The sequence below is a fragment of the Echinococcus granulosus genome (assembly GCF_000524195.1).
Source record: "Echinococcus granulosus chromosome Unknown EG_S00180, whole genome shotgun sequence".
Taxonomy (NCBI): Eukaryota; Metazoa; Platyhelminthes; class Cestoda; order Cyclophyllidea; family Taeniidae; genus Echinococcus; species Echinococcus granulosus.
In genome coordinates this window covers 94,908-109,296 of record NW_020170560.1, presented here as the reverse complement: position 1 = coordinate 109,296, position 14,389 = coordinate 94,908, and the positions used below count along the sequence as shown (strand labels likewise).

The 14,389-nt window shown below is 45.6% G+C and overlaps 2 protein-coding genes across 2 annotated transcripts; one reads left to right on the top strand and one right to left on the bottom strand. All coding sequences in view use genetic code 11, as the record gives it.

Annotated features, from left to right (window-relative positions):
• Window positions 1-3,368: 3,368 nt before the first annotated feature.
• Window positions 3,369-6,840, bottom strand: EGR_09975 (Transketolase; the record flags this gene model as incomplete). Its single annotated transcript, XM_024499224.1, has 7 exons — window positions 3,369-3,544; window positions 3,616-3,841; window positions 4,059-4,273; window positions 5,224-5,545; window positions 5,740-6,070; window positions 6,156-6,445; window positions 6,523-6,840. 7 exons carry the CDS (start codon window positions 6,838-6,840, stop codon window positions 3,369-3,371), a joined length of 1,878 nt encoding a protein of 625 aa, XP_024346370.1.
• A 1,255-nt stretch (window positions 6,841-8,095) lies between these two features.
• Window positions 8,096-8,771, top strand: EGR_09974 (Transmembrane protein; the record flags this gene model as incomplete). The annotated part of the gene is made up of 3 exons (XM_024499223.1): window positions 8,096-8,107; window positions 8,305-8,496; window positions 8,571-8,771. The coding sequence occupies 3 exons, from the start codon at window positions 8,096-8,098 to the stop codon at window positions 8,769-8,771; spliced, it is 405 nt and encodes a 134-aa protein (XP_024346369.1).
• Between the last annotated feature and the right edge of the window lie 5,618 nt (window positions 8,772-14,389).

Sequence of the window (14,389 nt, the reverse complement as noted above, 5' to 3'; positions counted from 1 at the left end):
TCATCTAGTGGAATGTATGCACACAATTCCACGGGGACAGTACCCCGACGTTTTGTGCCACAACTGCTTGATTCTCGCCTCTCCATTCGTTTTGACGACAGCTTTAGACGATCTGAAGAGTGCCAGATCGCATTCAAACGGGTAGACGTCTGCTTTCGCCAAATTGGAGAGTGTGACGTCACATTTAAACAGGTACCACTCATCACATACCTCGGTGGATTGGCGCCTCTGAACTACTTACCCTCGCGATGAATTGCTAAGACGTTTTCTCTTGAGAGTCCAATACTTTGACTCACCTTTGTTTCTCGCGTCGTGTGCAGACAGATGTTTGATCCACTTTAAGGAAGGCTCTCTCCCACTGCAACATAAGTAGGCGGTTAAGTAAACGGGAGCTGTACTTCCGGCCGCGTCTAGACATCACAGTGATTCAATATTTCATTGCTGAGTCATCCTCCTTGTTTGACCTTAGACGTGGGAATGACCCCAGGCGACTCCGACAGTGTGTTGATGCTAAACTCACTTTAAGCTGGCCATATGAGCGCGTTGTGGGTCACTTGTCTTGGATGAATGGCCTCCTGTCAGACGCACAATTTATGTCCACCTCCCCACGAAAATCGATTACCGAATGCCAGTTGGGAGGTGCAAATGCAGCATTCGGTTGGCATCCTCTTGAGTGGGTGGATTTATGGGTGATGGTGGCTTAACTAGGTGTCAAACTACTCCCCCTTCCATATCGGTGATGATACTAGCCGAAAGTGGTCCTTCTGACGAACCAATCACTCACAGTGTCGACTAACACCTGAATGACCGACCGTCAATCCATTTATTCATGCATGGGAAGGTGTTTCCTTCCACCATGCAACCAAATGATTTTTTCTTCAGGATACCCTGTTTGACTGGTTGTGGCTGGAGAATGGGCTCACCTCCACACCCACCTCGCTTCTGGCATGCAAGTGTACGAAAACCAATGTTTGTGTCTCAATCCCCTTACTGGTTTCCCGCTTCTAGGTTAGTTCACGAAACATCGCTCCATCTTGATGGTGAAGAATGGCTCCCCAGATGACAATGCCATGTCCAATGCACCCTTTGCGAAGTAACTGCCAACACCTCGATGCTGTGCAGTGCTGAAGGAGTTCATTTTACACATCCATAGAGTTCCACACCTTCTACCAATGGGCGCGCCTCCTTCACAATCAACTTTAGCCATAGGACAGTAGCAACAGCGGCGTCCAGTAATTGCATTGATGCACTAAAAACGGGGCAAACGTGGAAGAATTTAAACTTGGTGGTTAGAATGCCTTGTTCGTTTCAAAAGCAACAGCAGTAGTTATTAGACTGCGATGCAAGTCCACTTAAGTTGAAGAAGAGGAGATTATGCATTAGTGAATAGATCTGGACGCACCCTTGTCGACGTTCGAGATGGTTGCCCAGAAGATCTTAAGACAATAAACGCTTCCGTTTTGAATTCTGGCTAAATGCAGTCAGCGGAATATTCGCACCTTGAAGCCTTTGCGATATTGTAGAACATTTACTAGGCAAGTTACGTGGACCAATGCCTGGAAAAGTAGTTATGGTGATTTTATGGGAAACTGGGTTACACAGATTGGTATGTTTTATAACCCGGACAATTGCACACTAAGCTGGAACTAGAACACGCTTAAGACTTTGTTTTATGGCGGATAGGAGCTTTTCGCCAAACATTAGTGCGAGAATGAGAGTGGGGTTCTAGATGGAGCTTTGGGTTTAACCGAGAGGTTTGGAGCCGGGCGTGTACTGCCCTGCACACATCCCTTCAGCCACACCCAATAGCGCAGCCTATGAAGGGGATGTAAACACACAAACAAATCATTCAGGAGGTTCGACCGAGAATTCCTTCTTGAAAAACAAGTCTCGAACACTTTAGCAGCCGACACTCTGACTACCCTAGTCTAGGAACCTATTTCGCTCTGTCTCGCATTAGCCTCTTCTAAATGGCAGTTACTTTTGAAACAACAAAACGACTGTTAAGTGTTTTGATTCGAACAGGTAAATTAACTCCTTTTTTGAGGGAAACAGGAGGTGTTGTCTTCCGCTGTTGGGATTTAAAAGTCACCCTTCTTTGAAAAAATGCTGCGCGATCATTACGAGCCCTCATTGGGCCTGCCGGTGGTGGCTGTAGTAAAGGTAAATGGGACAACAACTGACTGGACACGTTTCGATGTTCTGCCAAATGGACAATCACTTCAGTACGACAGGCCATCCAGTGCTCCCTGACGTGAATCGAATTTTTATGCTCGATTGAGAGCCACTTCCTCATCCCATTGAAGAACCATGCATAGTTAACGCGTAACCCAACATCACAGCCTGGTTAAGTATGAAGTGCCTCATTCACAGTCGCCGCCATTGTGGAAGTCATTTCTTCCCTAAGAACCATGCGCCATCAATAAATTGAATGAACCCTGTGATAAATCGGACTGCTACTAGGTGCAAATTTCGTCTGCCAATTATATGATTTGGAGCTTCTATGACTCAATTGCCTGGGCCCTATCGTGGCCTTCAACAAGATAGGTGAGAAATAAGGACTTTAGAGCGGATGCTTTTGCTGATCGACGTAGTGAGTGTGCAGAGGTACGATCAACGTATTATGTGCATAGTAGTTATTAGACCAAAAACTGCCGTAGGCATAGTCTGCGTCTAGGTTGTGTTTGGGTCATTTCAGTTACTACACGATGACCTTGGAATGGTTATCGGCGGTTAGAGTACGCCTCTGGTAAATATGGACCAATCAGACAGGCCTGAGGGTGACTACGACTCTCTAGAATGTTCGAAAATCAGGCATCAATTTGAACTTCTAGAAAGTCAGACATACACGCAGATCTGGGATCCCAGACCTCTCCAGGAATATCTTTTGAGTAAAATATACAACTTTTAACATCAACCCTTCCAGACTAATTATTGTGCGCTGTGAAAAGCCTCGCATTAACACAATCATTTTGAAGCACCTCACCCCACCATGTGGGTAGAGAAGCCATCGCCCGTCATCACAGACCGTCCATTATCACGGATGGCCCCCTTTAGCGTTCTCATTAGACTAGTCCCTTCGGAACTCTGTAATTACTCGACCCTCCGCACTTACATCGTAGGGCGTACAAAAACGACCAACGGATAGTGATAGAAATCAGACCTTACAAAAGAGGCGGACCTGAATAGGGTTCGCTCCATTAACGAAACCAAATTCATCAAAGTCAGATAACAGAAGTCATATCGGGAATGCGTTATTATTACTATTATTATCACCAATAGGGATCACTAGGAATGCATTGGAGCATTAGAAAAGGTAGAGGAAAATATACGATTGACTACGATTTGGAACGAGTAGAATGAAATGACTAGGCGCGCATGAGAGCACGTGCTTCCTCGCAGATGGCTGCCGCGTTGATACGGTACTTAGCAAGTAGTTCATCTGGCTTGCCGGAGTGTGGCACCTCCTGGACGGCTAGCACATGCTGTGTGAAGCTCACACCCCTCTCGCCTAGCGCTACTGCCACTGCCTCTGACAGACCGCCTGGGTTAACCAAAAAAGGCTGTCAGTACTCTCACTCCCATTCTCCTCATACACACACTAATGGAGCTTACCCTCAGGTCCATGATCCTCCACAGTGATGAGACGACCGTGGGTGTACTTGACCGAGGATGCGATCAATTCGGCGTCAATTGGCTTGACAGTGAAGGGGTCAATGATGCGCAGATTGATACCCTCCGCCTTCAAGACCTCGGCAGCCTTTAAGGCCTCGAAGAGGGTCACGCCGGCAGCGACCACTGTCACATGATCCTCACCGCTCGGCAGAGCCGTCAGACAAATCTACAAGCAATTGATGAGCTTATCTTCCTCTTCAATCCCACACTCGTATCGCACCAAACGATTCCAATTCACATCCATCAATGTAACGAAACGAACAGTAAAAGAACAGTAGTTACCTGATAGCAGGATATACGAGTTTTCTAGTCTAGACGAAACGACACTAGTGGATTACGAAACAGCTCAAGCAAAGAGAGGAAGGTAAGAGAGTGAAACCTACCTTGCCCTTACCGATGACGAAGTCCTCATTAGCATCATAGATGACAGGGACCGCAGGGCGACCTGTGCGGATAAAGCAAATACCCTTAGTATTGGCGGCCAGCTCGACGGCGCGTTCACAGGACACGGCGTCTGATGGATAGAAGACTGTGGAACCGCGGATCGCACGAAACATTGCCAGATCTTCCAGCCCCATCTGGCTAGCACCGTCTTCGCCTAAAACAGGGTAGCATTCAATGTTCAATGGGAATGAACGCACAGTTAGGACATCCCTCTCCATTCTTACCGCACACACACTTGGATTTCGAACGTTCCATCGCATTGTGATTGATGGAAACACGTGTACATCTATACCAATGGATGGTCGCTTTGCCTCTTAAACTAGTGAATCGACTAGCCATTGCACAAAAAAGGAGCAGCAAGAAGGGACTTTGATATCGAGTTTTAAAACCACAGAGGACCACTACAACAGAACCGAGAAACAAAACGACACTGAGCCTTATTAGCACGAATTTCCGTCTACCCTACCAAATAATCCGTGATAATCACAAATGGCCAATCCAAAGTCAAAATGCATACCGAACAGAACTTAAACTACACAGCTTGTACAGACCTCAAGTCATTCACACACCCTCCACTGCCTCTAGCATTACGATGAGGAGGAATTAACATCAATGCGTCACACTACAACCATGCATAAGGCGTAATGGACTCCATGCTCCTAATGACTAGCCTTGGCTGCTTCTACGAACCAATGAAAGGCGAGATAGTAAAGCGCACAAGCAGGCAAACTAAGCATGGAGGTAAGATGTGCTTCGAAAAGCCCTTTGTGGATGCAGTAAATTCCAACTTCTCTATAGAAAACTCTTGAGGGTTGTGCTGGATTTTATGTGTGCGACGAAGGGCATCCGAATCGAAGAACATGCCATACCAACCTCAGAGCATCATACGCTGCAAAAGTCTCAAAATAATGGATCAACTGAATCCTGGTTTTCACGCTAGCACTGCATTAACTTCAAGCACTGAGTGATTACTAAATTCTATGGTCAAAACTTGTCCTAACTGGAAATGAAAAGGCTAGGAACATCTGGGTTTTAACTGAATGATAAAGCGTCGCGGTTTGCCTGCCAACAGAGATAAATGTTTGCAACCACACAGTGACTCACCAATGCTGACACCGACATGGGACCCGGCGAAATTACAGTCGGTCTGGGAGATGGCACCCATACGGATTTGGTCGTAGGCGCGGGATAGGAAAGCTGCAAATGTGCTCACGAAAGGCACAGTGCGCTCACGCGTGGCACAGCCAATAGCCACACCCACGAGATTCTGCTCCGCTATGAAGCATTCAATGAACTGCTCTGGTCGCGCATCACGTAAGTAGATAGAAAAGGTGGAATTCTTTGTGTCTCCGTCCAAACCAATTATCCGCGAATAGGTGGAGCCCAGGCGCGCCAGAGCTTTGCCGTAGGCCTCACGCGTCGCAATCTACAAGACAGTAAAACACCTCGGCATAGTTGTCATCCACGACGCAGAAATACTCGGCTAGCCGAAAAGACGCGGTCAACGTGGACATGCAAACGGGTAACCAGACATGACTAAAGCTAATTGTTGATGTGTATTGTTTGGATAAATGTTGGTGCATTAAATCGACAAGTATACAAGGGAGAAAATCAGCTCACCTTATTACCCTTCTTATAGGGCGGAGGGGTGGTCAGCTTAAGGGTGCCAATGAGATGCATCTCCTTGCAGTCTACCACTGGTTCCTGAGGCTTTAGTTTGCCCAAGGTCGAGGGGACGATCAGCGTCTTCTCTAAGTGCTCAATGGTCTTGGCGGCGCTAGTGCCCAGGGGCTTTCCATGCCAGTTCTCCTGATCCGAGATACCAGGAAAATCGTAACCCTTATAGGTCTTCAAAATCAGTGCCACGGGCTTTCCCTTGATTGAGCGGGCTGTCTCAAATGCCCTCAAAAGTTCAGGAATATTATGACCGTCCACAACTATGGCATGGCATCTAAAATCAGGAATGGAAAATATTGACGAATCTTATAAATGCAGTAGACTTTCACACGTTTGAATAATCGCCTCAGGATAGGTACCCGAAAGCTTCAACGCGACGCCGGTAGCAGTCTAGATCGTGCTGGAGACATGCTGGCTGACTCTGACCGAGGCGGTTGACGTCGAAAATGGCCACAAGGTTGTCCAGCTTGTAGTAAGAAGAAAACGCCAGGGCCTCCCATATGCTACCCTCAGCGGATTCACCGTCACCGATTATGCAGTAGACGCGGTACTTTGCTTTGTCAATGTACTTGCCCGTGTAAGCCATACCAGCAGCATTGCTCAGACCCTGGCCAAGGGAACCTGTAGCCACATCAACAAAGTCGAGGCGCTGGAACACAAGGGTAGGAAGTGGTTGTTAGACTTTTGGATGGCACAAAAGAATGTTTCTTAAAAACTGCAACAAACAGGCGTAGGGTGGCCTTCAAGATCGGAGTCAATGTTGCGCAGATTGAGGAGTTCACTTTCTGAAAGATGTCCGACTTCGGCCCAAGCGGCGTAAAGTATGGGAGCCGCGTGACCCTTGGACAGCACAAAGCGGTCATTTGAGGGGTGACGTGGCTGATGAACAAAGTATTTCATCTCATCGAGGAAGAGGACAGCCATGACCTCGGCAATGGAAGAACATGAGGTGGGATGGCCTGATTTTGCGGCATCCGTGGCTTTGATGCTGTTTATGCGGAGCCGAGTAGTGGCATCTTTAAGAAGAGCGATTTTGGAGTCCATGTCTAAATTGAGTAAGACAGGAGTAACAAGTGAGAATACTGAGAAATGCACTCAGAAATAGACAAGGAATCATGTTCCAAAAACCCAACTTATAAGAATAAACTTTAAACTGCATCGATGCGTTAGAATAATTAAAATCAAAAATCCCAATTCGAGAAAATCCACTAAGGGCAAATACACAATTCATTGATGACTTAGCAAATCAGTAGAATACAAAGTGTTCAAAAATGTTCGGAAAATCTGCATGAGTGGAGCAGGGCATGAAGGGACCGAAAATAGACGAGACAAACCTGGGACAACGCAATGTGCGCAAGACGTGGTAAAAGCGCGTAAGCGGTTATAAATAATCAGTTGGTTGACTCAAACAACTGTCGTGTTAGAAAATGTTGTAACTCCAAAAGCACATTGTAAGGTCCATCATTTAGAAGATGACAAATAAAAACGCCCCATTGCCATGCATCATTTGTTTGATGAGTTCTGAAGCAACCGAAACTAAACCATTGCCAGCAGTCATTTTTTTGGAGTTTGGCGGTCCTTTATAGGCCAAAAACGCCTAAGAATGAAATAATATGTTATAATAACTCCAGTTTGAGGCATTTGTGCAATCTCTTAAACTTATGTCACTGGACTTCACACTGAACTTCCATTCAGTCTTGAAAATTAGACTCTTTTATTGCCTTTAAAACAGCACTTATGTCTTTTGCTCAGTTAAAAGTATGGAGAGTTTTCGCTCTACTTTAGGACTAGGAAATGTAAGTTCTACATGCCGCTTTGAAATCTACATGGGAATTTTTGCATTACCTAGCATGCACTTGCATTCCATTCAAAAATATTTTTGTTTACGCCTCCTGAATGAGCTTATACACTCATCCAGGGATCTTTCTAAGCTCTCTTATTCCAAAATATGACTATATTAATGGGCTCTTTCGACTTTTTCCATCTCGGTCACGGTTGCCCTAGCCCAGTTGTCCACTACTTTAACCTAATGATACAGTTTTATAACACGGTAAGTGTACAGTCCTGTTCTCGTCATATCACTCACCACCTATTCATTTTACCCTATCAAACACTTGATTTCTGGTGAGACGCGTATTCTTATCATTTTTTCACGATTTCCAAGGTGTCGAGTGGTGTGTGTTGGCGACAGTAATGCGATTGTAAATCTATGTTTTGTAGGCTTAGTATTGCTCATTCACCGTTAACTATAGAGAGGGATGAATAGTTTTGAGTGACCTGTGATTGAGATGCCTTTGAGATGGTGAGCATGGTAAGTAGACTGCCTTGTGTTTTGGAAATAGTTATTTACTCTCGCTCACGCATCATGGATACAAGCCTTGTTAAAGTGAAGTCTCGAGTGCGCTTCAATTTTGGCAAACAACTTTAGTTTACTACGTGCAGATCGCTTGAGATGTAGTAGTATTTAGGGGGTCCTTACTCTTAAACAGGAGGTCATGTTTTCTGTAGCAACTTCTGGCATCGTCAGCACCCCCAGCTGCAGAGCCGACAGAGGATTTGAAAGCATTCGAGCGTCGACTACGAGAGATCGTGGATGGACTGCGACCTAGGGCTAAGCTATGGCGAATCATATTGCTGGCAGCAACTGTATTCTGGCTTTCCGCAACCTACCTGTGGCTCACCGACCCCCTCACATACCAGGTAGAGTAGAAGTGCATTTGCACCCTTTAGGAGGTGACTAACGACGTTGGCGTTTGTTGGTCTTCTCGTGACAGGTAAATTTTATCACCTCGTTGGGCAAGCATCCGTGTTTTGCGGTGAGCACGTGCCTCATGATTGGTCTGTTCTTAGTTGGGGCGCACAAGAAGGTCGTGCTGCCGAGTATAATAGCTCAGCGCTGTCGTACGGTTCTTGCCGAGTACAATATGACCTGTGACAACTCGGGAAAACTCATTCTGCTACCGAGGCCGAACTGAATTTCCCCTCCTCCTTCCCCCTCCTCCTCCACCTCCCTTTCATCGTGCTTGCACAGTGCAACGCTGGTCTTCCATGAATAGTCTATTTTTACTGGTTTCTTCAATCGCAGATGCCTCTTTGTTGTTTTGTTGACTGTTGTACGCTTGTGGGATTATGTGTCTTCATGCTCAGGTTGAAATGCGAGTGAGTCTGGCTAATTGGATGATGTGGTTGAAATGTGAGCATTTTTTCACTTAATAAATTTAGTAGATGCCTCTTATGGGCCAACAGAGGTAGACGTGAGTGTTGGCATCAGACGTTAGTCCAAATAATGTGGGAAAGCAAAGAGAAGCCTAAGGACTTGTTTGGTGTACTTAGGTTGGCTTGTGGTGTGTCATGGGACTCGTAATCTATTGCCAGAATGCATGATGTATTTCTCGGTTTTGTTGATTACGGAGACGAGGGCTTTCTGATCTCGCGATTGCTACTAACCAAAGTTGCGACAAGTCAGAGGCGTGGTTCTTTCCGACAGCAGTAGGTTTGCCGAGGGCCGTTCTGAGCTAATTTGCTGACGAGGTAGAGGTTCTGGTTGGAGCACACTTATTGGCAATAATAGCAAAACGTGCTCGTTGGGAGGTGTGAGGAGAGGGGACGGGAAGGCTAATATGCCATCGAGATGTAAGTGCAAATGTGGATGAAGGATCGAGGAAGGGCTGATCAATGTTCCTCAAGTACATGAAAGTCATGGTAACTGTTGGTGGTGAGGCGACGTATGAATGAGGGCTGACTACGCGTCCTCACAGGCCGTGGAGGTGGGATGTAATTAATATCAACTCAATTTCCAGCGCCCTTACTATTTAGAGCGTCTTTGACAACGTGCCCCTTGGCAACTCCTCGAATTTTCCTATCGCAACTCAGTCGGTGCCTCAACAACCACCTATCGATTTCGTTTTGTTCACACTTTCATCCTTACTTCAACCTGGATTGAGGAGGAGGCGATTTACTGGTTTTGTACTGCCCAAGATTGGAAGGTACTCATTAACGAGTACGCTTCAAGGGAACATTTCCTTTGAGGTGGATTGTCAAAGCCTACATTCACCACCAATTGGTCTGTTCTTAGTTGGGGCGCACAAGAAGGTCCTGTTGGCTTTCATTGTTGCTGCTAGAGACGTGGCAGTGATTTGCGTGCCCTCAAATAAGTACAGTGGAAGGCTCCATAATTGTTGTTTCCATCCAAACCTACCAAGCATATTGGTGTTTCAGTTGTTTCTTGCCTTCATGTGGAAGGCGAGGTGGGACCTTGTCTCTTGTGAGTGTCAGCAGATGCTTTTTTATTCTTTGGCTGAGAAAGTCGTGACACTTTTCTTTTGAAATGGTGTTCAGTTGTCCTTGCCGCCATTGTAGCTCCACGACTGCTCCAGACGGAGTGGCCGGACGGTCGTCACCAGAACGGATTTACAAGCCAGGGAGGAGGATTTGAAACCCCATACACTAGAGTTAAGTAACCTTCGAAACGAGGTCGCAGTGGATGAGCTGGATCTAGCTAATAGTCTGCTCACTGGTAGTGCATCAGTGATTCTCACACCACTTGGGTGGAGTTAGTAGCCCTATCGCCTAGTTACTGCCATCAGCTACTTCCCTTGTGGGTCTGAAAGGGCACCGGTTTGCTTGCTACGGTGGCATGAGTAACAAAGGAGCAGAAATTTAACCCAATCAGACATTCACTAAGGACGTTCTCGAACAGAATATGCACAGATCTGCACTTGACGAGCTCTGCAGCCGAGAGAACGTCTACTGTTGAGCCATTTGTCAATTTGCAGCATCACTTGCAAGAATATAGACACCCAGAATTGGGGTAGTTATTAAAGACCACTATTTGTGTCACTAAGGCTAGCAGCTGAAGCAGTGGTCATCATTGGGTCTGATCAAGGAGCACTCGGGTTTGGAATCCAGTCGCGAATTATTGGGAAGAATGTCGTATAATGCGTGTTGGTTTAAATATTTTTTGATGCGAGGGGCAGTCGGTAATTACGAGTCTTGCAACGGTCCAGTAGGATACCATCAGCCCCAGGGGAGGATGAAACGTATCCCAAATACGCCTAAAACGTGACATCTTCTTACCCTCTGCTTTGATAGTTTATTTATCTCCCTTTTTGATTACACGAGCAGTTAAGGCTCTGCCATTGTACTTCTCCTTCTCTGCACATCAGTGCATATCTCCCGCCACACTTCCATGACTCTTTTCGACTTGAGGAAAGGCTCAGGGCGCTACATTTTTGACAGCGGAAGGCGAACCTGATCCTAAGAGACAACTGCCTTGAGTTCTGTTACCGAAGGCTATACCTTAACGCGGTCGCTTGCAGAAAAGTTGGAGAGGACGTATACCTTCAGCAACTATCGCAGTCCACTTTTCTTCAGGAATGCTATTAACAAATTCGGCTAGCGACATCACTTGTGAACCATCTGGAGAAGTTCGTTACGGAGTTGTCTACAGTAAACGCAGAACATCTCCTCTACTGCTCCACTAGCTGAATAGAACCCAAAGAGATATGGCTAGATGGTATTGAAATGAGAAAAAAAGTGGAGAGAGGAAATAATCGCAAAAATATATTTTCGTCCCTTATTATATGGCTCTGGATTTTAGGCCGTCGGTTTCACGATTAGCGATGAGCATGCGAAATGACCAGCACATTCTTCCTTTCCCTAATGCAGTTTCCAAATTCGGTGTAACTGCAGATCTAGAAGAACTACCAAGAGGGACGAGTGACGTTGCAGTTAGTTGTCTTCTCATTTACACGCAACTTTGATGACTGGTGCAACTGACTCGTGGGTGATCCTCTTAATAGCGCCGACTGCGTTGTGATGGTAGACGCTGAAGGTTGAACAAAAAATGAGCCGAAGACGACGCTCAAAGAAGGAGAGGAGATATGTAGTACTTTATTTGGTTAACACAGAGTTTTCATTACCTGTCTATTCAAGGCTCCACCATTGTACTTCCACTGGCCGATAGCCTCAGCTCTTCTATACATCATTCATATGCCTTTCACCATACTTCTACAATATCTCTTAACTCCTGGGAAGACTTGGGCACTACAAATAGTCGTCACTTCACCAATAAATGTAGTCGATGACCCTTCATGAACTGGCAAAAGAGGATAGCAATACTTTAACTATGAAATGGTTTTCCTACCGTAGTGTGTATTAGAGGAGGAAACCTTACCAGAGGTACGAAAAGCAGGATTTGATTTCGAGTACTCCCTTCAAGGTCCATCTGAGGTCAGTGGTAATTAGACCTTGAGTTTTTGTTTTATGAAATCTTGAATCTCCCAGATAGGACAGCGAGTAACTGCACGTTTCAAGTCTACCTCTTTATCTTGTGTAAGTTTCAAACAAGTATTGTTATGAGGTAAAATTTAGTTAAACTTCCCCCAAATTTTTGGCTCTGCAGTGTCCTGCGTCTTTGACCATCCGTCAGCTTTTGCTCAGTCATGCTTGTGGCGATGTCTTCCGCTTTAGCGGAACAACATACTTGTGATATCTCTTGGTTATCCCACCGAAAAAGACAGTAATTTGAGTAATGTAGATTTAGGAATGCTTCGACCATGCACAGTGAAGGTGAGATATATTGCATGGATTGCTAACCATGCGTTGAACTCCCCTTCCGCCTCATAGATGGAAATGCTTTCGTTTATCTTCTGAAATTGACTTCAAGGCCCATTTCAGTGTAGAGTTCGGTTGTCAATGAACATGCAGGAGGAACTGAAGCATCTAGCACACTTATCGAGTCTGTAGAAAATAACCTTTTAGAAACCATCGTTGATGCTGATAAGGTCAGCATAGGGAAAATTTTCTCACAACTGTAAAATGACTTCAGGCGTGGGTTTTTTGATATTGCCAAGGATCTGCCACAATCACTAGACAACACTTTATGCAACACAATCTCAGACTCTGATCGAGGAATCAACACTATTGCTGTTCGTGGAGTGGAGGTTATTTCTCGCCCCACAGGAATGCTTTTTTCCAAAAGACTGGTAGTGAGTGTCGACCTGGGGACTAAATCACCTACAGATACGAAAAAAATGGGTAGTTGGAGAGGTAAGGCAACATTTTCAAAGCTGTAGATAGTGCGTTGTCCTTAAGGAATCACGTTATCAACCGAACAATAATCCTAATACGTTCTTTTCAAAACCGGAACATCCGAGGAAGGCGACTATGGCGACAATGAATCGTCAGAAGTGGTTTCAGTGCCTCATCCACGTATCCGCATTTCACGGCCTTGAAGCATATTGTGTTGCGGCGCCTACTCACTGCGCCCAACTCCGCACTTGCATTTACACTAATCATTTAGTTTCAAGGAAGCGAAGTGAAGTGGATCCCCGAGGATGTGTCAAACTGGATAGATAGCCGTAGAAGCATCGAATCTCTGGCTTTTCTTTAGATTAAGTGTAAAGTATTTAGCCGTGATGAATATGGTAACCGAGTAGAGAGGAAAGGCAGTTCTATCAGCACTTCTTGCGAAAGTACGAAGTATTGTTATAAGGTGGTGCTGTTGCTACTCTCAATAAAGAAAGAGCAAACAAGAGAAGTGTGCATGCATGTGCTCGGGAGGTTCAGCTAAAGATCCGCGACAAGTTGGGCATTTCACGGGTTGTTTATAGCGCAATGCTTTGGAGGCAAAATTGGTGATCAAATGAAGGTATTGAAGACCATCAGCACTGTCCCGGCTGGGGTCTGTTTCTGGAGGCATTCTCCTTCAAATGGATTTTAACACCATCATTAGCGTCTGCTACTACCGATTAAACACGAAACTCCTCTCCACAGAACCGCTTCCTGCGGATTGGGGAAGGCTTCTATTCGCCTCCTCTCCTTCGCATCACCGAATTTCTGGCGTGGAGTTGTCATTCAAGCTTGATCCCATTCCATGTGTTAAATTTCTCTAGTTAGAAGGTGTTGGGAGATGTGTGGTGTGTTAGAGAGGAAGAGAGGGGGAGGGAGAGACAAGTAGTTAGCAGGCTTTGTGAAGGTATGAAAAATGAAGTCTTTACTGAAGTGGTAGCCATACCAATTCAGAAGCAGGTTTATGAGACAATTGGTACCACTGTAAAGACATGCCGTCCGCCGTCATTAGCCAGCTGCGGTTGCCAGCCACCAGGCCAGTGTGCAAACCACGAAGACTGAAGGGAATACCAGAACGTCTGAGGCTCCTGCTCCACCGGGACACCCAACTCAAGGAAAGAAAATCTGGAGCAAGAAAGGAGCGATTAGAGGTAATATGGGTTGAAGGTAACCAACCCCTTATCAGGTGGATTTCGTAGTTTTGGGGTTCTTACATGGATTTGTCTGTCTTCTATAACATTCTTTGCAACTCAAGATAGCCTTGAGAATGGGACATAGACCTTTATCATCAGATTATTGAAGCATCATGAAGCAATTAGTTTTCATACTTGAGGTCTGCTGTCAACTCCCCATACATGTAGGTGTGACTCCACCTGTTAAATAACACGGCATTTACGGATGTCTCCACTGATATCTCCATCACTCATGCTTAACACTGATGCGAGGTGTCAATGACAACGTGTAATTGAGCATTATGAGAAGTAGATGCTTCTTCTGTTTCAACATGATCCAGTATCGGATT